Source organism: Hetaerina americana, unplaced genomic scaffold (assembly GCF_022747635.1).
Source record: "Hetaerina americana unplaced genomic scaffold, ioHetAmer1.1.p SCAF_2, whole genome shotgun sequence".
Classification (NCBI taxonomy): Eukaryota; Metazoa; Arthropoda; class Insecta; order Odonata; family Calopterygidae; genus Hetaerina; species Hetaerina americana.
In genome coordinates this window covers 99474345-99500715 of record NW_027286763.1, presented here as the reverse complement: position 1 = coordinate 99500715, position 26371 = coordinate 99474345, and the positions used below count along the sequence as shown (strand labels likewise).

Here is a 26371-nt window from a genome sequence, read left to right as displayed (position 1 = left end):
GATTGGTTGAGGTAGGAAGAGGGGGCGGAGGAGGAGGATTGGTAATATCGATTAATTAGCAGGCTGGGAAGAGGGATTAATACAATGTTGAAAAAGGTTTGCTTGGCGTCGGGTTAGTTGTCAGAGGAGTGGGGGAATGGGTAATGTTAACTGGGGGAATGGGTGTTGCGAACCAGGAGAAAGGCACTGGATAATTAGTCAGGTGATTAAGTAGCAGGCTGAGAGGGGTTACTAGAAAAGGTTTGCTTGGAGTCAGTTTAGTTGGCAGAGGGTTGAGGGAAATAAATTGGAGTCGAGAGTAAAGGAGCACCGAGCATGCCTTAGAAACAACATCTCCACGTCACTCTTTGCCAAACACCTGAAAGATTGTGGCCACAGCAGTGATTTCATCCCTAAAATCCTGCACATTGAGAAGAAAGGCCACCGCCTCGATGTGCTGGAGCAATTAGAAATCCTTCAGCACTTGGATTATGAAGAAGATGCTTGTACCAACGATTTTCTTTACCCTTCATGTCCCCCGTTATTGTATTTCCCTCAACCCTCTGCCAACTAAACTGACACCAAGCAAACCTTTTCAACAATGCAGTAACCCACCCCCCTCCTGCTACTTAATCACCTAATTAATTACCCAGTGACGTTCTCCTCCTTCACATTACCCATTCCCTCACTCCTCTGACAAATAACCTGATGCCAAGTTTTTCAACATTGTATTAATCCCTCCTTCCAGCCTGCTAATTTATCAATATTGCCAATCCTCCTCCTCCATACTGTGTTTGACCTTTATTTTTACCTGATGATGTTATACCATAACGAAACCTAGTTAGTAAAAATAAAAAAATTTCTATGTGGAAAAGCCAAGTTGTTTATTTTCAATATCAATATTAATAAAGTGAATATCATGTCCATTCACTGGGTGTTTGATTGGATACATTGTGCGACAGGCGGCTGGGCTTTTATCTGGAGCAACTAGTTGCTGTTTACTAGCGATTACATTTCTCGTTTTAACCCCGCATCCTAGAATCTACCCTACGCGAAATTACTCAGTGTAACAGGTGGCGCATATTACCTCATGTATTACCTCATTGTCGGCAGCCTGTTCTAATGTCCACTCTCGATTTCCAGTAGAAATGGAGTCAGTGAATCTAACACGCTGACCTCAGGTCCTAATTGAACAATGTAAAATAAGTTTCATGGACATACTTCAAAAAACGTACGATCCGCAAATACCGTGCCCCCCACGTAAATCACGCATGCACGTTCCTTACATGCGGGATTCGCGTGGGGGTCACTACATTTGTTCGTTAATAGGAATAAAATTATTTCGAATGCCGTCGCACGTAGGTTATAATTTCACGTTACGGGTGGCATGATATTAACTTTGCCCTTTGAAAAGAGAGATGAAATCACGAGATTACATAGAGCACCGATTCTCAAAGTGAGAGTCGCATTCATAATCTTTAGATTAGCGAGCGTGCTGCTTCCTCACTGGAGTAAGGAGCTCGTTCTAATGAGATCTCAAAAGGAAATATACCTTTGAATGATGCCTCATCCGAAGGCTGGCGCTTCAGAGTGCCCTTCACGTTGAATCTGTTTGTAACATCTTCGGAGAAGATTTTCCGACTCTCGGGAATGGAACTCTATTAATCAATCGAAATTCATGAAATGGCATATGTACAGAACCGATTGCCGTAAATTTCACATATTAAAAATCTTCACACAATGAACGTTTTGAAACAATTCCAAAACCAAAGTTGGATTGTAATTCTTCCTAATTGTAGAGATCAATTCAAAATGTCGGCGCAAATCAGACCATAGTGGGGGTGCAACGCAAAATACCTTCCTCCGCTTAAATTTCGAATTCTAAGCATTCGGGTTAGTACAGGTAGGTAAACGACACATTTTTTATCAGACTCGTCTCATCGTAATTTGCTCTCTGCCACCGTGGAATCGCACGCCATCTCAGCCTGAAAATGATATTTGATTTCGCGCGGGAATGTAATTTCAAGCTTTTATTTCTTCGAGTTAAAGGATTCTTTCAAAGCCCCATACCCATTCAAGTCTTCTCCATGACCCCTCGCACGGCAGAATTCTTCACCTTCACGCAGCCTTGGGACTTCCTTCGTTTTCTTCCCCTCATCCTGGACTATACCGAACGTCAGGCCAATCCCGTCTTCGTTTTAGGACTTTTCGCTTTCACAGTAAGCATAGTCGTGCCTCAAATGTGGGATGTTTTTTCTCCCATAATTCCCTTTTTCCCACCGTCGGAAGTGGGCCTCCGGGCGAGAACAGTTGGGAGTTCACTTGCGGTCGTGAGAACTCAGAAGAAAAAATAAACCCATTAGAATTGACCTGAAATACCGATGCAGCGCAGTGCTTAGCGCAGCATCGGCTAGTTCAGGTAAGTTCTAATGGATTTATTATTTCCATTGTAAATTAAGTGTTGATGAATACACGGATCTCACTTTTGATATTATTTTACTCTTACCGTGATTCAGAATGAGGTTTTATCGCATTTTTGTAGGTTTCCATAAAAATTCGTTACGATTGACCTAATTTGGAATGCGCAAACAAACCCTGAAAAATTCCTAAGTCTAGTGTTAATAGTGAAATTCTAAGGTAATAAGCGCAAGGCAGAACTCATTCTCACTGCCCTCTTTAAATCTCAGTCCGTTTGCATACGTGCTTTTACCTCACTGAATATCACTCCAATGTTCAAGTTCCATCCGCTGAGTAGCTTTCGCACACTGCGGATGAGCGATCAAAACGGCCTTGGACAGTATGAACTCACACGACATACGTGATATGTCCCGACTCTCCGAGCGCTCTTAAATCTATGGAATGATTTCCCTCCGCCCATCCTGCTGTTCAGGAGACACACTTAGCTCTTCGCCAGCTGAAGGCCGAGAGGAGTAAAATGCGTCACATGCGTGTGGGTGTCAGTGTTTCGAGTCTGATACAGCAGCGAAACAGCCTTCACAAGAGATGAGCTTTGGCTCTAAGCTCATTCGCTAAGATGGAAAAAGAGCAGTATCGTTCGGTAATTCGCTTTTTGTTTTTGGATGGGAAGAAATACCAGGAGATAAAAGCAAAGTTGGATGCTGTTTATGGGGACACTTCGCCATCTATGACCACAGTTAGATATTGGTTCAACGAATTTAAACGTGGGCGAACATCTGTTTTTTATGAGGAGCGACCAGGACGCCCGGCAGACGTGGTTACCGAGGAAATCATTCAAAAAGTCCACGCCGTGATTCTCGCTGATCGACGAACGAAAGGGCGTGAAGTAGCAGAGACTTCTTCTACACTAAAATATTTATTGCCGGAATGGCAATTAATATTTTACATGATAAGTTGGCGATGAAAAAATTGTCCGCCGGTGGGTGCCGCGATTGCTCACGGTGGACAACAAGCTGATCCGGCTGTCAACTTCGAAGCAGTGTTTGTAGCAATCTAAGCGAGATCCGAAGGTGTTTTTGCGTCGAGTTATCACTGTTGATGAAACCTGGATTCATCATTACACACTAGAAACTAAGCAACAATCAAAACAATGAATTTCTCCCGGTGAACCTACTCCAAAGAAGGCGAAGATGGTCCGATCGGCCGGAGAGGTCATGGCGACGGTTTTTAGGGATGCAAATGGCGTCATCCTCATGGATTTTTCAGAAAAAGGAAGAACGACCACTGGGAAATACTACAGTGAGTTATTGGACCGCTTTGACAAAAAATTGAAGGAGATATGGCCGCATTTGACGAAAAAGAAGGTGCTGTTTCACCACGATAACGCACCAGCACATTCATCCGGAGTTGTCGCCGCCAAACTGCATGAACTACGAACTATGAATTGCTGCCGCACCCCCCGTATTCACCCGATCTGGCTCCCTGCGACTTTTTCTTATTCCCTAACATGAAGAAATGGCTCGCGGGAAAAAATTTAGCTCAAACGAGGAAGTTATCGCCGAGACAGAGGCGTATTTTGGAGAGTTCGACAAATTCTATTTTTGGAGGGTTTAAAAAAATGGCCGGATCGTTGGGAGAAGTGTATCTCTCTAAAAGGAGACTATGTTAAAAAAATTAAAAAAAATGTTTCTGAAAAAATGGTTTCTTCATTTCTAACACGGGTACTTATTGAACCGCCCTCGTACAGTCACGTCTGGAAAAAATTGTTCCCAATACTTTTTATACAAAGCTTGCATTGATTAACAACCGTCACCAATTCTATTTAAAATTTCTAGTTGCTCCATAGAGGTTTCACGTCACGTCGATTTCCAGTCAAATGCAAAATTTTCACTGAAATCACTGTTGTGGTCAGCATTTAATAGGTGCTCGGCAAAATTGCTATTGTGCTTCCAATTATTTTTAAAAGCACTAAAATGTTCTATAACGAATACATTAATAGCAATTCCTGCCTACTAATAAGTCGTTAGTACAACTTTCTGAATCACACAATCTGAAAAAATTCTCTAAGGCGATTACTTTGCACCCTACACACTAGTCATTCTGTTTGACATGCCTATTGTTTCTACTACCGAAATAGAGACAATTTGTGATTTTCTGAAATATTCAGAGAAAATCGACTTCCGAGTGAATCAGAATTAATGTTTCCAAATAAATAGCTCGCGAATAGCACCGTGTGTCCATCTAAACGGTTGTAAAATGGTCAATTTTAATTGCACTAACATTTGGCCTAATGTACTCGCCACCTCAAAAACGTCCTCTTTACTGTTGGAGATTGTCTCACACACAGAAAAAAAAGATGAAGAATGATCTGAGGCTTTCCTGGCGAATACTGTGGATGAAGGCTTCTCGGGTTTCGCACCAGGTCAGGTTGGGTAGCACCAACGTTTCGACGGCTAACTCCGCCATCGTCTTCAGGGTGAAGTGACATTGCCGGGATTGTGCCCAGTATTTATATGTTTGGCGTGGAGTCCGCTGTCTCGTGATTGGTCGAGACGCTTGTTCTCTCGATTCCGTGATTCCGCGATCTTTTTGAGTACGGGTTTCCATGCGTTACTAATCTGGAATCCGTTGTCTCGATTTACCAGGTTCTTATTCAATCTTATGTGGACTCCTTCTTTGACAATCCGGTCCCAGTATCCATTGGCCTGAAAAAGGACCTTTGTCTTAGAGAATTCTATTCTATGTTCCTTTTCGATGCAATGTTCTGCCACCGCCGATTTCTCGGGGTAGCACAGTCGGATACATCTCTCGTGTTCGATGAGTCGCTTTTCCACTGTTCTCCCGGTTTCCCCAATGTATGATTTCCCACACTCGCAGGGGATTTCGTAAACTCCAGCTCTTTTTAGATTCCGGTCGTCCTTCACGGTGGATAAGAAGGATTTCAACTTGCTCTGAGGTTTATGTATTGTCTCCACCTTATGTTTCTTAAGGATCCTGCCAATCTTATTCGATATGGTGGACACGAACGGGATGCAGGCTCTGGCGATGGGTTTTTCTCCTTCATCCTTCATACTCTCCGGCTTCTCGAAGGTCCTTTTTAGGGCCAAGTTGATGTCACGTTCTCTATGGCCATTTCTCCGGAAAGTGGTCTTAAGGTGTTCCAATTCCTTTCCTATTTTTTTTTCTTTATCCTATTTTGGCCCTACTTACGCAACTTGCTTCATTCCTCACTTAATGTATATTCCCAGAAGTGGCTGATCTATCTTATGATAAAGGTTCAAAATAATGAATGATATCGTTTTTAACTGAATTTATTACTTCAAATTTCATGTGTGTAATTAATCATGTTATGAGTAAATCATTTCATCGTGAGTTTCCATCTACACATGAAATTGAGAGAATTGAGATCATCCGATTTATCTCAATAGAATCTTTACGAATAATTTAAACAGAAATTGATCTAATTTTGAAATTCGTGTCTTCAATAATTTTCTACTTTAAGGACAAATGCGTCAACTGCATGGAACCCTTGCCGCTTAATATCCCCATTTTCCCCTTTTCAATATTTCCTGTACCACGGTAAAGTTTTCTGCAGTTAAAAAAACCCAAAGACGTATCGCGAAAGTAGTCAGGGGACGACCACTTGCTCCGTGGAGTGTTTGAATTTGCTTTCATTGGCGTTTCCTATATAAAAAAATGTTTGCCATTGCAGTGGGTCTAAAGTACCGCCCCCCCAAAAGTGCCTCCCGGGACGAATTCCCCCTCCCCGCCTTCCACTCCCTTAGCTATACCACTGGGTCCGGGACCCTTGCCGTTCCAATGATGACTATTCAAGAGGCTGATGCGGTCGCATATGAGGCAGACATGGGGCGTCGTGCCGTTTTCTCTTTGGCCGAAAACGGATCGGCGAAACTTACCAAATAGGCTCTGACGTATTAGGCATTTGCACGGTCATTCACGAAAAGCACTCCAGAACGGTAACATACTCCCGAGGGTTTTCATATGAGAAGAAGGAAAGGGGCACTTAAAATTACGAACATAAGGTAGGTGGGACATGAGAATGATTCATTTTCTCTTTGGAATCGGCAAATTCTACACATTTTTAAACTTCTAAACTTTCCTACTTCTTTGTTTTTGTGCAACTATTCCCTTTCCTGTGAAATCCTTGGGAAGCACACTTACAAGTAAATATTCATGTACAAAAATACATAGATACGGATATAGTCACAGAACCCATTGCACGTTAGCGTAAAGTTCAAATTGAAAACAACCCTCGGTAAGGCAATCCTTTGGGTGACATAGGTGTCACATTCTGCATCCTCCCATGCCTCAAACCCTGTTCTGAACATGACGTATTCATCATCCCTTTGGTGCTAATCTCTTCCTCGCCAAGGAGGACTGCGGAAGTAGGGTCGTACTATCTCCCGAAAGCAGATTCGTTGCATCCGTTAAATCTCGGGAATACACGGCCTTGCGTCGAAGCCATTCTCACCCAGCAGTCGACATCATTGCTGTGAAAATGAAGGCAGGAGTGCTGGCATATTTCTTCCTCCCAGTTTGGTCTTTCGTGTGGGGCTTAAAGTCGTCGTCCGAGAGCTTAAATGGTTGGTATTTCACGGTAGATTACCCTCTTTCGTGCATTAGGTCTGTTTTGAGGCAGACATATGTAAGAATGGAGTTACCATATTGCTACAAATGCTAGTGACATGTGATTAATTAAATAAGTACTAAATCATTTCACTGTGATTTTCACGGATTTCGTATATTTTTCTTTTCTTCGTAAATTTAAAACTGAGAATATTCAGATAATCGGAAGAACTGTAAAATGTTCTTAACGTATCTAAAATTTTAGACCAAAATCAAGTTTGCACAATTATTTTCCCTTGACGAAATTTCGCTAGTTTAATGTCCCCGTTTTGTTCCTCGATGCGGGGAGAGTGTTGAAAATTCTGCAGCTGACGCAGCCTAACAATGTCCTTAGAGGTTACGTATTATCCTGAAAGCCATAAGTTCAAGAGCTTATGGCCGGAGACAACACAGCGCCCGCCATCATACAGGTCTATCAATTATACGAGGGTAGGCTGGAAACTAAAGCACACATGCTTGCAGTCCACAAACAAAATGACCTTCAGAAGCACTCCTTGTAACATGCGGAAGTAACATTTCCCCTCAACACGCATACGCAGGTTTGAGGTCGTTACATTCATCCAGTGTATTTGAGAAGCGTAAGTATGGAGACGTGCTCTAGTGCTATGTCAACGCGAGTTAAACAGCGTGCTGCTATTGACAGCTGCCTTCACCTCATCGTCCGAAGTGTAATGGCTACGATTGAGGTGTCTCTTGATTTGAGGAAAAAAATAATAATCGCATGGCGCAAGATCGGGGTACTAAGGAGGGTGTCGAATCGGCTCAAATTTTAGGTTACCAGAGTCTCTCTAGTTGCGCACGAGGTGTGCGGACGAGCGTCGTCATGAAACAAGATTATTGGCGCCAGGCTGCCTTCAACACGACAAACTCGACCGTGGTTTACAATACGCTTTTGAGTGATTTGACGGTCATTTCGAATCAAATCTTTGACGAGTTTTCGATATTTATCGTCTGTGGCAGTGATTGGACGTCCGTTGCATGTTTCATCAACAGTTATGGCTTTTCCAGGCTCGCAACCAGGAAATTTTACTATCCATCAATTAACAATAGACCTTTCAACAGCATCGTCACCATAAACAGCCTTTTTAAACGACGAAGAATCTCAGTAGAAGTCACTTTTTAAGTCACGCTGTTTAACTCGCGTTGACATAGCACTAGAACACGTCTCCATACTTCTGCTTCTCAAAATACACTGGATGAATGTAACGACCTCAAACCTGCGCATGCGTGTTGAGGGGAAATGTTACTTCCATTTGTTACAAGGAGTGCTTCTGAAGGTCATTTTTCTTGTAGTCTACAGTGTGCATTAGTTTTCGACCTACCCTCGTAGATAAGCTTTGGAAGATCCCTATCCATTTTACATTTGTTCTGTACTTCTGAAAACTTCATTCTGTACTAAACTCTCGTTTGCCCTCAATTATTTGCTTTGGTCATTCGAGCCTCCTAAAACCCTTTACATATTCCAAAAAGCCTGGTCTCTTCCTTCCTCTTCCCCCCGTTTATCCAACTTTCTCTTTTCTGCCATGAAAATAGAACTGACCAGTAATGAGCAATTGACCATTGAACATTCAGTTGATCACGCTCTGAGGCAAAGGGACTATTATTTTAGCGGATGGAAGGATTTTCCATTGCCTATCCGTTTCGCTGTATTTTTATATTCAAAGGTGAATCGGACTTTGAGCGGAAACTATTGACAAAAGAGGAGGTAGATGCCATAAAACTGACTTGAACAGGAAAAACCGCAGTTAGGATCTGAATCACCCGGGACAAATGTGGATTCCGCGCCCTCTCCCTTACGCGAGCCTCTCCTCGCGACCCCCGTAACAATAGGTTTTGCGTTTTTTGAGAGAATTATCTTAAGTGCCAAGAAATAAAAAAGCTATTTCACCATTTTGGCACCTCCTCCTAGGCGATGCCCCCGGAGCATGTGCCTGGCTGTCCCCCTTACCAATTCCACTCCGTTCAGTATTGTGCATTGACATCGTCGACCAATAATCCATACGAGATATTGGATATTGATTGACGCTTAGTTTTCACGAAATGTGGTTCCATACACAACTTTAGTTTGGAAAAGACAAATTTAGTTAGAAAGCAATATTTGGAAGATAAAAACATAGCTATAGACCAGCAGTCTTGACCCTGTAAAGGCAGGAGGATTGATTTTGCCAAGTGTTTTACACAAGTTCGTGTATGTAATTTAATGAAAGGTCAGGACCAATCATTCTAAATCATCATAAAATTCAAAATAGTTTCAAAATATCTTTTCAACAGTCCATGGCAACCCTTCCAGCAAACATTTTAATGCCTCTGTCACCCACCACCTCTTGACATCTTCCATTTCATTAGAGTTGACTACAACAAAAGTCATTTCTCCCTACCTCCATCCTCTGCAATCTTTCTTATCACGAATTAAACACCTGTACAATAGGGGATTACACTTGCTTGCACTGTCTCACCTAATCACTAATAAGAGCCAAATAAATCATAATCACTAAAGTTGGAATTTTATTTTTCATCAATGACCTTCACTGGCAGTTGTTAAAAATTGAGTCAAGGCTCTCAAAAATACAGTTGCATTACTTTTAATTCCACATGCCTGTTACTTGGTATAAGAGTGCCCTATTTTGCTATTACCAAATATAGCACATGGGCTGATTGAATAAGTACTAGCGCAACATCTGAGCTAGATTTTGAAGATTAATTTAAGCCAGGGTAGCAAAACAAACTTTTTAAATGAAGAACTTGTACGAGAGACTTTGAGGTACTGAGGTACATAACTTATCAAATTTTATTTAGGAAGGTTATTTCTTATAGAAATTTCATCTTCAACATTCTCAAATTTGCTGCCTACTTGCATGTTGATTGAATGGGAATATATGTAAGCCTTCACTAAGTGAAAAGGGTGACTGAATTTCTGGTGGCATTAATTTTAAAATTTCAAAGGAGGCCATGCATTATCAAGAGATTTACATCATTTATATCACTTAACTATCAGACCAGCATAAAAAATGTTAATATCACAGCAAAAGCATTTCAATATTGGTTTACATGTGTGAATAGTTTTTTTCCATTAGAAATCTTACCCCAGTGGCCTCATTATAATTTTCATAATTTTCATGGCCATAAGGCACATGATTCTGGGTAAGCTCTCTCCTACATACATCCACAAGATTGAATAAGTATTTTTTTCGTACCTCCCTTTACCAAGTTGCCAAAAATGCTTACAATGAATCATTATTTCCAGGTGTCAATTGTGAGGAAGAATATTCATTCTCTTACCACTATAACCGATTTCATCTAGTCTCTGATATTGCTAACCTTACTGATGATGGTTTCCGCCTGGATTTCAAAGTTCAAGCTGCAAGCAATGCACATGTCTTACTGTCTCCAAAGTCTTTCCCAGGGCAGCTGGATATGGCTTATGAGGCAAGTAAAAAATGCTCTTCAAGTGAATAACATTTTAATCATCATGTCTTAAAACTAGATATTTCGTTGAGTAACCAAGTTAAAATTTGTCAAGTCAATTACCAAGGTTACTTTGTACCAAGCCAAAATAATACAGGTTTAAATGAAATAATAGTCATGATTAATGATACAGAAACATTTTCTTCAAAATGGGAGGTGTGCTTGGCTCTAAACCAATTACATAATGAACTATTTCAGGTGATATGAATTTGTAAAGCTACCTACAAGTGAAAAAATATAATCATTGAATAGCAGTTTTCTTTCACTGGGCTTACTCAAAAAATAGACAATATTTTTAATTATTTTGTGTAAAAATTGTAGGGTTACTAGGGCCAAAATTGCAATAATATAATTAAATAGTTAATTAAGATAGCAAAATGCAAAAAACCTTGATTTTACTTGCATATACAGGTATGACTAATCTTCATTGCATGCATCAATCTTATATGTTCATTTCTTTCTTTTAAACTCTTTCCTCCTAACATACGATAGATAGTTTTTGGGGCGAATCGGAACTCAAACACTGATATTCGTCGAGGGAAAGGCACAACATCTAAGCAAAGGATAAATACACCAAACATGGTATCATCCCGGGAAATTCGTGGTTTCTGGATCCAAATGCATAAGGACGGTAGAATTATGGTTGGCAAAGAGAATGATACGATGCCAATGCTCATGTGGCAGGACACATCTCCTCTAAAAATAAGATTCATCTCATTCAGCACATGGAGGGATGTGTATGGAAAATGGCTATTCAATTGCAAAAATTACAAAGGTTAGTTATAGTTTGACAATGTGGCCATATTAGTTATTTTATTTAAAATCTATATAATTATAATGGCAGTCTTTTTTGTTTTTCCTGGGAATTAGCAATGGATAATTGAATCTTTTTAGCTTCACAAGTTGTACCATGGCTTAAAGGATAATTGTTTGCCCATTGGTTTTAGTGAGATGATGAATCAGGAAAATCGTACCTGTATTTCAAAGAAGTACAATTTTATAAAACTTCTACTGCTAAATGTTATGTTCATGAAGTGTGCAGTTGAATTTCCTAAAAGTATTCAGTTAATGACCACATAATGTTCATTTACAGCACACTATATGTGACTTGGAGAAATATAATGTGCCAGATAAGAAGTTTTTATTTGAAAAAAATGCAAGGTACTTAATGGCTCAGTAGGAATGATCCATCAAATGTTCCCAAATCAATTTATGTATCTATTTTCTTGAAAAGCGTACACAGCATCAGTCTTTAATTCATATATTTATTAAATAATTTTAATGAAATTCCTGGAGAATATGAAAATAAATTAATTTTTCAGAATTTTTCCATGCAATACTGAAATCATTAGTTTAAATTTTCTGATTTACATGTTTAAAATGTTGTTAAATCAACAATCAAATACAGCAAACATTCCAATTATGCATTAACTTTGGTAAATCTTAAAAATTTTCAGAACTGGATAATTTAAAAGAACATAACAGAAGAGGTAAAGTTAAAAATTTTACATGGTACAACTTTTCCCATCAAGGCAAAAACACTTAAATTTGTAAAAACAGGAGCATCACCTGAAATTTCCCTATTTTATTGAAGACCTGAATAAATTCTTGTCTTATTATACCTAAAGTTTAAGGCTCTAATCCAATGAGTTTGAAATAAAGTGTTTTGTAATAAGAACATATGAACATTTTTGAAAATTCATGGGAAGTTTAAAATTTTATGCCTAGACTTTTCAACATATTTCCATGCACAAGTGGGACTATTTTGACCCATTATCATTAATAAGTTAATTTACTTTTGACTGAAATGTTAACATTTTCACATATTTCACCACAACTAAAACTATTTAGTCATACTTAGAATAATAAATATTTAATATATTTATTTTCAATTTAACATTAATCATTTTGTTTCGTGGAATGCTCAGGAGAAAACGGGTTCAGATATAATATAGAAAATTCTTTATCATGATATTGAGGACCTGATTTGGATACAGGATATCTGTATCAATGGTTAAGGTCTGTATTGCGAGATACAGACTTGTGTATCATTATCGTGTGGTCAGTATCTCATGAAACTATTATGTATCTGATAGCCATAGTGTAGTGACACACAGTCCTTTATCATGAAATAGAAATATCTATGCAGTGCAATGACAGTTGGATTCAATCTTTGTGGAAATATTCTGGAGGAACTTATTCACCGATGATTCCCTTTGTTGTTGACCCAGCTCTTACAATGTGGCATGACATCTTGTTTGATTAAAACCAGAATATGAATACATATTAATATTACATTTAAAATTGAATAATAAAATACAGAAGGTGTTGCATCCACACACAGTCATTGCAAAGAACTTGCCAATGCTGGACAAATTTTGGGTGAAATACGAGGGTCATCCGGAAAGTAGTACCCGTTCGTGCCGCATGAAGTGCTGACGACGCGAGTAGCCGCTGGACGAGGTCAGATAGCTTCAGTGGCTTGTCTGCCTTCTCTGAGCCAAGTTGCGTGACGCTAGCATTGCCTGTGTTGTTTCTGTGATTGTTTACAATGTTTAAAAAAATTGAGAACGCCGCCAGTTGTGAAGTGAGGGCAGTGATTAAATTCCTCAATGCAAGAAACGTTCGCCCATGTGATATTCATCGCCAATTAAAGGAGGTGTATGGAGACAATGTAATGGACGAGTCGTCTGTTCGGCGGTGGTGTCGCAACTTCAACATGGGGAGGGGGAACACACACGACGATGAGCGTTCGGAGAGACCGTCTGTCATTACAGACCAACTGGTGAGCTCAGTTGACGAATTCGTGAGGAACGATCGGCGCGTCACAATTGATGACATCTGTGAGCATTTTCCCAATGTTTCTCGAACAATTGTTCATGAAATTGTTAAACACCATCTGCATTATGCAAAAATTTGTGCAAGATGGGTCCCTCGCGTATCTCAATGAGCTGGCGGCGAAGGACTATGCAGCAGGAATACAGAAACTTGTCACACGTTATGACAAATGCCTTAATTTGCTTGGAGATTATGTTGAGAAGTAGTTTAAAGTATCCTCTTTCAAATAAAATTTTTTATGTTTGTTAATATTTACTTTTGTCTTTTTATTTCACGAACGGGTACTACTTTCCGGATGACCCTCGTACTTGTGTCCAAGGGCATCCATTTTTATGAAATGGATACTAATTGTCCTCCCTGTTTGCCTCATATTAATATATTTATAATTTGTAAAAAGGTGAAGATGAAGCAAAGGAGGAGGTGATAACTTCTTCAAGACCTTTAACGTGGAGTGAAAAACTCATCCAAGACTTATTACACGATTATGATCCATACGTTGCACCACGTCCAAGCAACTCAACTTCAGCAAAGCGGACAGAAATAATTACTCATCTTGTATGCAGACGTGTTGACTTGGTAAGTTTTGTCATTCATAAAAATTCACAATTGCATTTCATATCATTAGTGCTCAGACAATATCAAATCATCTGAAGACCTTTTTCATGCTGAAAATGTTGGTATTTAAATATAATATCATGTGCCTATCAGGTATTCTTAAGTATCAGGCCATTATTTTGTGTTTCTTTACTCTCCAAATCTAGCCAAACACTTCATCAGATTTGTATCTTCCTAAGACCCAATTTATTATCAGGGGTTAAGATGAAATAAAGGAACACACATGCATGTGCAAGAGCACATACACACACACACACTAAAGCACACATATTACTAGATATATCCACACCAGACTTGAAAAAGTCATCCAAATTGATATGCTGTAGCTAACAATATTTCTTGTAACTATTCAATAATAGTATTAAATATAGATACATAGTCCTGTCATTTCTTTAAGGTTTCTATTAATTCTAAGAATATATTTTTCAAACAAATGGTTCACTTCAATATCATTAGCACAATAGTACAAATGAAAAATGTGTTGTCTTTGCAATTTGAAGAGTGTCAAAAAATTTAATAATCATGCCCATTGTTTTCATGCGACTAGCATCCCATATACCTAAAATTGTGAATGATTGAAAAATACTTGGTTTTGCATGGTCAAGCGAGAATCTTTTCTTTAATAGTATTAGATTATTCCAGTAACAGTAGAACTGAGCAAAGGAAGGCACTCAAGAAATTAAAAAACTAGCCATCGGAATGAGCATATAATATGCCACTGTCTACCACAAAAGCAACATTTGGCATACCAAGAACTCTCACATGCACAACTTAGCAATAATGATTATAAGGTTAGAAATTATATCATGGTGAACTATTCCTTTAGCTATTCTTAATATTTATAATGTTTCGCATGGGATTTTGAAATAAATTATCAACCGAAGTAAGCAAATTGATGAACTAGAGTGCAATTATCAGTAGTTGAGTGTCATTTTAAGTCACCTTTAATAGTAAAAGGATTCAAAAAATGATTGTTACTTAGGTACATGCCAAACTGGTTTCACTGCAGAAACTGCTATTGGTGAAGATTACCTAGTAAGTATGAATGTCTTACTGAGGCAAAAGACTGTTTACTTTTGGTCAACTAGAATACCCTCTCAACATATATACAAATGCTTCAGAATCAGAGTTCTACCCTAGTCACTTTCATTTCCTTATCCATAATCACTCGTTCTTAACTAAAGATTAAAAAATATTTATATCCAAATGATAATTAAAAGGCATTTATTCTTTTCATTTGAAGTGCTTATTTGAGATATGATGTGATGTAGAAACCTTTTAAAGATGAAGATGGTGAAGTGATAATAATTGTATTATGCAAATAATTTGTTCATGCAATAAACTTATGCCAATTAGATGTCTATTTCATGTAATAACAATTCATATATTATTCATTCATATGTGTTGAAAAGTGAGTGATACTGACTTATGTATGCAGTATTTCAGCATCAATTCTTATTAATTTCATATTCCCACCTCATTATCATGCTGATTTATATGCATTGCTGTTAAAATTCCATTTACTAGATTGGCCTTTTATTATGGCAGCTCCCTTAAAAGCATTCAGTAATTTTTCCATCTTGATTTTATCATTAAGTGAAATCCCAATCTTCAGTAATTAGGTTTCCTTTTTTTACATATCGTATTTCATGTGTGTTACTAATATATATATTCATTGCAATTAGGAAATTTTCCTTTAGCACCACGGAAAGCATATGTAGAGATGTTATCAATTAGCCTTATCGTACATGAAGTTTTACAAAAAGGATACTTCTTTCAGGATGAAAAGAGATCAACCTTAGATGTGTATGGAACCCTGGCAATGGTAAGCTGATTTTTAACTTATTCCTATGATTTATGAATAATCAATCACATAGATATATCAATGGTCAATCAACTATTAATAGTTCCTCTAAATATCATCATGAATAGTCTTGGAGAGATGAGAAACTACATTGGTCACCAAATGATTATGGAAATATTACATCACTAGTGCTTCAACCAAGTGACATATGGATTCCAGATATGATGCTATACAAGTAAGTTAGACATAAACATATGTAATAAGATAAATTTTTGGGTAAACAATAATTCAATCTATTCATCATTAGATAATGCCATAAATGTTGACAGTAAATAATCTAAATTTGCATATAACAAATCTCCATTCAGTTCTGCAGGTCCTGTTAGCATGGATGTTATGTATGGCTTTAGAGAAGGAATGATAGTCTCACATGAAGGGATTGTATTTTGGTCTCCCCCTGCACACTTTTTGGCATTTTGTGAAAATATAGACTTGAGAAAATGGCCGAAGGACACTCAAACTTGTGAGCTACGACTAGGCTTTTGGAGCCAACAGCATCTACTGCAACTGACCCTCTGGGAAAATGCATCATATGTGAGTAACTACCATAAGTAAAATAACTAAAGGTGAAATAGAAGTAAATGTATTGGCATAACAGAAGAACAATTAAAAATTTGAAATGATTAGATTTAGCAACAAATTAAGTTATTTTACAGAGTGAAAAAGTTCAAAGTTTAATTTATAATACAAGTAAACATGGAAGCAGTGTAAACATAATGTAAAACAACAGTTTCCCAGTGCACATCTACTCGAATACATCCCTACTGTCTAATTTGACTGCCATTAAAGAATATAATTTAAGTTCAATAATTATAAGAGACAGCACATCCCTAGAATGTTAAAAATGTACCAAGGGATCCTCTAGCATGTTGTGTCATCATTGACTTACCGCTGTGAAAGAACTATTGGTTTACAGAATTCCATTAAATGAGTATGGAGTTAGGTGGAGAAAATCAAGTATGTGTTATGCAACTCTGAAAACATGCTCTTCCTGACATTAAGAGTACGGTAAAACTATGCCACATTTGAAAATTCCTCTCCAACAGATTGGTCAATCACTAAGCTATTTATATTTTTTTAAGGAGTTAAATGCAATTAATTCAAATAGAAAGGGAACTATTTTTTAGATGAAAAATTGTTGACTTTGAAAAATCATTTTATCACAATGATACAACAATAAAACTAGAAAATGAAATACAATAGTATAAGGGGAAATTAAATATAAAGTGTCAGTCAAAATTAGTGAAATTACACAAAAGAGAGTTTCACATTTCTTGATTGAGATTCATATTCCCTCTAAATTCTTACTGTGCAACTAGAGGATAGTTATAGAGTTAGTTAGTACATACAAAAGAATTATTAGGAGTACTTCTTCTGTTGGACTACCCTTATTAATGTTCAAACTTCAATTTAATGGATTTGTAACACCTAATTTTGTAGTATAGTATTAGGTAGTTTTTTTGAAGAGAAGACATACTATATACTAAACATCTCAACCAAAGCTATAGTTAATTCTCTCTTACCATTTCCTCCTCCTATACATTCAAAAGCACAGGTGACAATGGACACCCCTGTCTTAGCCCTCTTCCTAACAATGTCAATTCAGACTCTCCATCTTTAACTCACGCCTGAGTGGTCTGTGACATGTATAGGTTGTGGATGAATCTCATATTTCTCTAATCTACTCCTATTTTCTGTAATACATAAGTTAGTTACCCAAATTCATTCTATCAAATTATTCCTCAAAATCTTAAAACCAAACAAATACATCGATTGCACTCTATCCTCCTCTGTATTAGCGGCCTGAATGCATTGAACCCTAACTGATCATTCCCTAAGTATTCATTTTCCCTGTACCCCATCCTTCAATCGATGATCCAGAGAACTAATTCAGCCGTGTTAGAAATCAAACTAATTGTTCTATAGTCCTCACATATGGCTGGCTGCCTTTTCCCTTTTTTGGGATAGGAACTAAAACTGTTCTGATGAAATCTTAAGGCCAAATTCTTCTCTCATAAATGGTATCAATTAGTCGATAAAAACTTTTCCTCCCACATTTTCCTAAACCTCTCAATAGTTCTGAGGTCATATCACCTACTCCCATGGCCTTATTTGATTCCAATTCCTTTAATGCCCTTTCCATCTCACCATCAAGTAAGCCGGGACCTATGCTACCCTCAAGCCGGGACCTATGCCATATTCTCCATTTCTAAGCTTGCTGACTTAATGCCTTTATCACAGGTGTATAGTTGATCTATGCATTCCTTCCGTCTCTCTTGTATCTTCCCTGGTTCCATTAATATCTTTCCTGACTTAACCTTGATTGATTGCAATGATTTTCTATTTTGGCCATCTTTCTTTCCAGGGACCAATTTCATCCTTTTCTGAAATCTTTCTAATCCTCACTCTGGGTATTTCGCCATGCTTCTTTCACCCTATTTGTTTTGTGCTTTATATTATTATTGAACTTGGATAGGCAGCTCGATTAAAAACTTTCCTTATTCTTAACTCTTGTGTTTATATTCTTCCATTTACTTCTTTCATTCATCTTCCAAATCATCCCATCCTAAATGTATGGTTTCATTGTCCTTTTCCTGTTTACTATTGCTATAGTTTATTTTATGGCTTCCAATATCTCTTTTGGTAAGTTTCCATTTTTTTCTTTAGTTCCCAGCTCTCATTCCTTACTTATGATTTTCTCTACAGCCTGATGATACCATTTCCTTATCAGTGCGGTTAATTCTTCCCATTTCCCATTTTTTTAACCATCTTACCCATTTTATCTATTAGAATTGGGTTTTAAACTTCATTATTACATAATTGTGATCCAAGTCTAGGAGTATATCTGCTCCCAGGAAACTATGAATTGCTCATGCTGTTCCTAAATCTGTGCCTAGCCATAAAGCTCTTCTTAAATATCTCTTTTATTCCTACTTTAAGTTAACAAAATTGACTCCATAGTCACTAGTAGGATACGTTTATTTGTCGATGATGCAGTGGTTTACCATGATAGCCATAATCCTGAATACAGAGCAGCTTTATCAGATGGCCTTAATGCTATGCAGCATTGACTCTTGGCAATTAGTATTGAACATTAAAAAGCACATATTGATGAATTTTTGGGAAAAGAGCAATTCCCTCCCGAATGCCTACTGTATCGGAAATACGGAAATGGAATGGGTAGACTCTATTAAATACTTAGGTGTCAACCTCAATCATGACCTCTCCTGGGTGAAACATATATGGGGAATATGTGGATAAGCCAAGAAAAACTAAGGATTTATTAGAGGATTACTGGGTAAATGTGATGAAAAGGTCAAAGAGAAATGTCATCATCTGCTGGTTAGGCCTCATTTAGAATATCTTGCAAGTACATGAAATTAATGTTGAAAGTCAGTGGTTCTTGATGATATTTGGGGTCAGGTAGCTGACCCCTTCCTCCCATGCCCTCTGTGCCCATACCTCTTATGTATACCAATGGATGCTTCACTTTCTGAAAATATCGAGGAAAAAAAACCCATTAATGAAGAATATTATTAAAAATAAAAATACCTAAAACAATTTGATATGCTCAGTAATGGCAGTTTATAGTTCTGTATGGTTAATTACATTTGATTACTTTCACCCAAAAAGTTGGAAGAAAATAGGGTTGAGACAGAATGGCAAGTAGAAGAAGTGACTGCAGAAACAGTTTGGATAAGAACACCCTGGGCAAATACAGCAGTTGAGCTTGGAATGGACATCCCTCTTATGGAAGATGGGACAGACCTAGTAGATCCTCTGGCCACAGATGATTCTGGAGAACTTGAAATAGTAGTTCACTCAAGTATGGCCCTGAAGCTAACCTTAACACGTACCAATGCTGGCTACAGCACTGTTCTTGTGATACCTCTAGCAAGTAAGTTCTCTGTCTCCATTATAATAATTCATACACAAAAATGTAGTTTGACTGTGTGTATGCATGTATATAGGAACATCTAACCAATATGTCTACCCTAAATGCTGGTGAGTGACGAGACAATATATAACCAAAGAATAATATTTGAGCATAGAAAACCCATAAAAAGGACATTCAAATGGGGGCTCAGTTAACATTTCAGCAATCATGTACCCTCATCAGATAGAGAGAAGTGATGATGGTGAGGGGCTGTTCTCTTGGTAGGGGATTATTAATCAAAGATCTGCTTCTCCCCTCTTCACAAAATGCCCCTTGGTCTACTATAAACACTTGCATAGCCAAATGCACACTAATTAACATGAAAATTTTCCCCTCATTTTACTTTGGGGAATGCACCACCTCTCTCTCCGTCCAAATGAACAAACACCATCTTTCCACCAAATCCACTGCCTTCACCAACTATCCTATCCCAAAACACACTGCCCTCCATAACCAATCTTTTGACAGTTGCTTTCATATGAAATTCTTGAATTTCTCCCCGAATCTGCAAGAAACATCCAAGTGAGAACTCAAGAGAGGGCTCTCTTATGGCTGACGAAATCCTTATAATTAGGTATTATTATAAGTGTTGACATGATGTATTGATACCCTTTCCATAACTTCCAATCATACTTATTCTCTTCACCTGCCCCTTCAATTGTTGGCACCCCTCCCACCCTTGGGACTCCTCATTCACCTCACACATTCTCTCCACTCTTGCCCCTCTCTTACCCCTTCCTCTCTACAGCTTCTTCTTCTCTGCTCCTCCTCTATTCCTTTCCACCACCCCTTGACCCCACTCAGAGGACAGTCCCTCATAGACATCACTTCTCTTCATCTGATGAAGGCAACATGATTGCTGAAACATCGAGTGAGCTCCTGTGTCAGTGTCCTTTTTGCATTTCCTATGTTTAAAAATTTTTCTCCTATTTTACTCACATATATGCATACCCTCCAGGTCCCGAAACATCTGTGAGTTTCATGAAAATCTTTTGGTTTATTTATCGACTTAATTGAGCGAGGTTGAGACTTATAGTCCCTTCTACCACCTAACCCTTACATTAAAGACATTACATTGAAGACAATTACATACAGCCAAGCCCTAGATGGGAGAAACTCCACCTAGATGGGAATCGAACCCGCAATCTCTGGGTTGGAAGGCAAGGACGTTACCCCACCGCCACCGGGGCCGGCTTTAAGTGGATGTCCTAATAAATAATATGACATTTAGATGACACTAGTAAATAAAAAACATAGACCATACAAAAAAGTAAACATGAGGAGACATATGTGTATGTGTGTCTGTGTATATGCTATATCATGCAATAAAACTTAATTTTGTGGAAAAGTGCTATAACCTTACTTTATTATGAAAATTCAAGTTACATATATATTACTTGTGACCCTCTTGAGTATTTATTTCAGGGTGCATATGAATCAAAATAAAAGTGTACTATGCAGATAAGAGGGGGTAGTGTGGTGGCATTTGGGTAGAGCATTTGGCTGCTTAATGGAGGGTCCTAGGTTCAAATACTGGTTGATTCCTTTGGACAATTCCCACTGAAATACAAGTGATGCGATTTCCTGGTTATTAGAACTTTTTGTGGCAATAGGGAGTCCAAAAAAATGAACTGCAACCTCTACCCTGATATACCTAAAATAAGTATGTGCTTAGTTTAGGCTGAGGTCTTCTCTCATCTATCAAAACAAACCTTTAGGTTGATCACTGAAATGATAAAATGCACATAAAAACTCTAGAAAGCAGAGATATAAGTGCCATGTCCAATTGTTTGTATATTGTTTCAAAGAGCACAAATTTATGATCTCTACATATTTGCTAAGTTTGTTCGGTTAAAGGGTTGTTACCTAGGGCAAAAATATACGTACTGATGCCTAATATAATTACAATAGGTACCACTACTTAACACAAGAATTCTAAGTATATCTAGGTATATACATAATTAACAACATCAAGTCATTTTGAAAATAGATGCATTATTAATAATTGTTTAAAATGTTGTTGACAATATGCATGTATACCGTCATCCTTGGATAAGGATGCAAAAATTCTTCCGCTGAAGGTGACCATTGCGACTTCTATGGTCGAGATACCTATTCATGAAAAGTGTTCAAATGGAACTTGGTAGTGTAAATGATCAAAGCTGTGATACATGTTTTTCATTCAACAAATATATATTTAAATCTTTTTTGTGAGAGCATCCAATAAAAATGGGGTTAATGTTCTAGGAATTGGCAATAACAATTGTAAATGAAAAAATACTTATTGTGGATGTGTAGCCCCTTTGCATTTAAGGAAGTCAGATGTAGCTTTCTTTCTTCCAGGATCTTACATGAATTAGTAGAACCTAAAAAAAGGAATCATACACACTTATCATGTATACTATTGTCTACAGTTCTAAAGGTAGGATACCTTACAAGTATAAGTTAACTACTTTTATAAAGAAATGTTTATTTAAATTACCGTGCAAGACAAAACTGCTGGTTCCTACCATATAGCTTAAACTACCAGCCCCGGTGGCGGCAGGATAATGTCCTCACCTGCCAACCCAGAGGTCGCGGATTCGATTCCCACCTAGGTGGATTTTCTCCCATCTAGGGCTTGGCTGTATGTAATTGTCTTCAATGTAATGTCTTTAATGTAAGGGTTAGGTGGTAGAAGGGGCTATAAGTCTCAACCTCGCTCAATTAAGTCGATAAATAAACCAAAAGATTTTCATGAAACTCTAAGATGTTTCGGGACCTGGAGGGTATGCATATATGTGAGTAAAATAGGAGAAAAATTTTTAAACATAGGAAATGCAAAAGGGACACTGACACAGGAGCTCACTTGATGTTTCAGCAAATTAGTCTTAATCAGAAATCAATCAGTTTCATATCAATAAGTCACAATTAAGTCAATAAATAAATAAAAAATAGAAAAATTTGAATGCATACTTCCTGTTATGATTTTTTAAACAAATTTATCTACACTCCTTAAAATATTGTACTGCCTTGAACATAGATGCTTGATGAATTAAATGCCATTGATCTGATATTAGGCCATTATTCTTCTCTCAACAGTGATACTGATTTTCACACTGCTCTCATTCTGGGCCCTGCCACTTGGACCAGTCAAATTGGCATTGCAGTGTCTCTCACTTGTGACAGTGACACTATTTTTTCTAGTTACCTGGAGAACACTTCCAATACATTCAGACCATGTTCCTTCAATAGGTAAAATAATTTGGTTGCTTATTTTTTATTTTCAAATCAAATAGCCTTCATTGGTGAACTAACTTTCTGGTTTACATATACAGGTATGGTATATACGAGGGTCATCCGGAAAGTAGTACCCGTTCGTGAAATAAAGACACAAAAGTAAATATTAACAAACATAAAAAATTTTATTTGAAAGAGGATACTTTAAACTACTTCTCAACATAATCTCCAAGCAAATTAAGGCATTTGTCATAACGTGTGACAAGTTTCTGTATTCCTGCTGCATAGTCCTTCGCCGCCAGCTCATTGAGATACGCGAGGGACCCATCTTGCACAAATTTTTGCATAATGCAGATGGTGTTTAACAATTTCATGAACAATTGTTCGAGAAACATTGGGAAAATGCTCACAGATGTCATCAATTGTGACGCGCCGATCGTTCCTCACGAATTCGTCAACTGAGCTCACTAGTTGGTCTGTAATGACAGACGGTCTCTCCGAACGCTCATCGTCGTGTGTGTTCCCCCTCCCCATGTTGAAGTTGCGACACCACCGCCGAACAGACGACTCGTCCATTACATTGTCTCCATACACCTCCTTTAATTGGCGATGAATATCACATGGGCGAACGTTTCTTGCATTGAGGAATTTAATCACTGCCCTCACTTCACAACTGGCGGCGTTCTCAATTTTTTTAAACATTGTAAACAATCACAGAAACAACACAGGCAATGCTAGCGTCACGCAACTTGGCTCAGAGAAGGCAGACAAGCCACTGAAGCTATCTGACCTCGTCCAGCGGCTACTCGCGTCGTCAGCACTTCATGCGGCACGAACGGGTACTACTTTCCGGATGACCCTCGTACATGTATGTCATTTTCCACAAATATGAATCCAATAATTAATTAAATGCTAATAATCAGATGCAATATTAAAATTGTAGTCACATTGGTGACTTTTATTATGGTTAGACACTTGATTTATTTCCACTTCTGTTTTTTCTGCATTCCCGTGATTCTCAGTCAAACAGGTAAAAATTGCCTTACCAGTGATGCACTTTTTACAAATTCATAGATATGTAGTTGGATAACAAAGGAAGTACTAATTCTGTATTACCTACTGGAGTGCAATAAGTTTGTTACCCTTAATCATCGCGATTCATAAATTTATTCCTTTCAGAGAACTTATTCATTTTTCCATGCATGTTTGCAGACCCAAAGCATGAAGTTCACGATGATTCAAGCATAGCTCCCAGAATAATCTCTATGTAGATACAAGTTGTTCACATTCCCCATCAGGCATATTTCCACAGCATTAAGGCTTTTAAAAGAAGTCCAGTTGTGCTTTTCTTGTTATTTTTTAATTACTGACTGCTATTTTGTAGTAACTGACTGCTTTTAATAATTATTCATTCAGTTTCAGCCTATAAAACAGCGATGATAATGACATGTGTATCCATTATGGCAACGGTGACCATCATTCACTACACACGATATCCACCAGTGAGAAATTTACCATCCTTGGTTAAATTGGTTATATCATCAGAATGGACAGCAGTGCTTTTCTTTCTTCCAACAAAAGGAGAACAAGTAAGTAAAGGCATACATTTATCACCAGTGCAATTTAATTAATAAAGTTTATGGCCCGGATAGAATCCAACTGAATATAAATCAGTACATATTTTAATGCATAGTAGTGATAATTATGCTTGGTGCTTTAGTTTTATTTTGAAATAATAGAAATAAAAAACTATTAAAATTTGTATTTAAATTGAATACCTTGAGGCACCAGCCCACCTTAGCTCTTACATTCTGGCCAATATATGCATCTGTCCACTTTATATATTTAAGCATTTAATGCATTTAAAGTTAACATATTTGTTACACCCAACAGGTAAACAAACAATACAACTCACTAGAGGAAACTCCTCAACTGAATGAAGGTCAGGGAAAAAATGATGACCTTGATTTGCAATGGAGCTGGATGCTCATTTCTACACTGGTTGACAGGACTATGTTCTTTATTTATTCCATTTTATTTTTCTACATATTTTCAGCTTTCGGATAAATATAAGTGTATTTGCAAATTAAAAAACTTATTTCATAGGGATGCCTTTTACTCTTACTTTCACTGAAAGTTTTTGAAAAAATTGCTCTCATCTTTGGGTATTATGTATGTATTTTAATTTATGAACTAAGCCATTGAAAACTTTCACTTAAAGTTGTGATTTGCTGAATTTATTTCCCAATTTTGGCAGTTATAAGTTTAAAAAAATTGATTGAAAAAGGTATACATGGCATTGGATAAAAAATTAGTACTGAAACAATTTCAGGATGCAGATAAGAAAAGGCACGTAAGAGATGATCTTATCTTTGGGATATTCCTAAGCAAAATATATTTTGGTTGAAAATCATATGAAAACCATATAGTTTCACTTCAGTTTTCTATGGTAAAATTTTAATGTTGAGTTTTTTTTAATTCTCCTCAGTTTGAAACCATTATAAATATAATAATAATCCAGCTAGTTTCATATTTCTCCAGTTTCATACTTTCCAATGCATTCTAAAGTTTAGAGTTAATATTGCCAAAAATGTTAGATGGATTCATCATCCAATTAGCTTTTAATTTTACCCTGCATTTTGGTATTATTTATGAGAGGATATCATTCTTTTTTAACACTTGAATGTGCTAAAAAAATGTGGGTAGTGTGTCAGCATGGATGAAAATATTATTCGTCTCCTTCAAGGTTTGACTGGCTAAATTATATGAAAGAATTTCTATTTACAATGTATAAATAAAATCTAAGTCCACTCTCATATCTAATTCTTTCAAAAAAAAAAAGTTAGGTTTATCCATTGAATGCATAATATAATTTGAAACTTAAATTTGCCCATTATAAATGTCATTTGTCCTATAAAGTTTATTTACATCTTATCTTGGATTTTAAGGTTTCCCTGAACTTTTTTTGTGGAAAGTGGCAATTTTTTCAGAGTAAAAATGGAACATTTTAAATTATAAGAACTAAGTTGATTTTTTACTAGGTGCATTTACTCATGAGGTTTCCTCACTCAAAGTTGTTTTGGTCGTTTAATCGATGCATTCTTCTATTCATAGGTACTCCAAACTTCTTGCTTAGTGTTATATTTTACACATTATGTTTAATTTCATTTTTTATACCCTAAAAACCTACACAGCTGTTTCCCATTACTTGTGTGATTACAAGGGTACCTGCATTTTAACCATTGTGATATGAAATTTGTTTTCAATTATCAATAAAAATATAAAATGATTATTTAATATTTGCTCTATCTTAATGCCTACAAATTAGATAAATAGTTGATGTACAAATCAAAAAAATACTGAAAGATCTGGTGCTTTCCCGGCATATG

The 26371-nt window shown here is 37.3% G+C and overlaps 1 protein-coding gene across 2 annotated transcripts; it reads left to right on the top strand.

Moving 5' to 3' along the window:
- Positions 1-6911: 6911 nt before the first annotated feature.
- Positions 6912-25865, top strand: LOC139687807 (acetylcholine receptor subunit alpha-type unc-63-like). 2 transcript variants are annotated; one of them, XM_071585119.1, is made up of 11 exons: positions 6912-7001; positions 10289-10470; positions 11002-11284; positions 13745-13923; positions 15743-15787; positions 15895-16001; positions 16135-16360; positions 19460-19724; positions 22896-22997; positions 24399-24571; positions 24876-25865. In XM_071585119.1, exons 1-11 carry the CDS (start codon positions 6917-6919, stop codon positions 25047-25049), a joined length of 1821 nt encoding a protein of 606 aa, XP_071441220.1. In that variant the 5' UTR covers positions 6912-6916; the 3' UTR covers positions 25050-25865. The 2 variants fall into 2 exon arrangements, with proteins under 2 accessions (XP_071441220.1, XP_071441218.1); XM_071585117.1 differs by having other exon boundaries at positions 22845-22997.
- Positions 25866-26371: the final 506 nt, after the last annotated feature.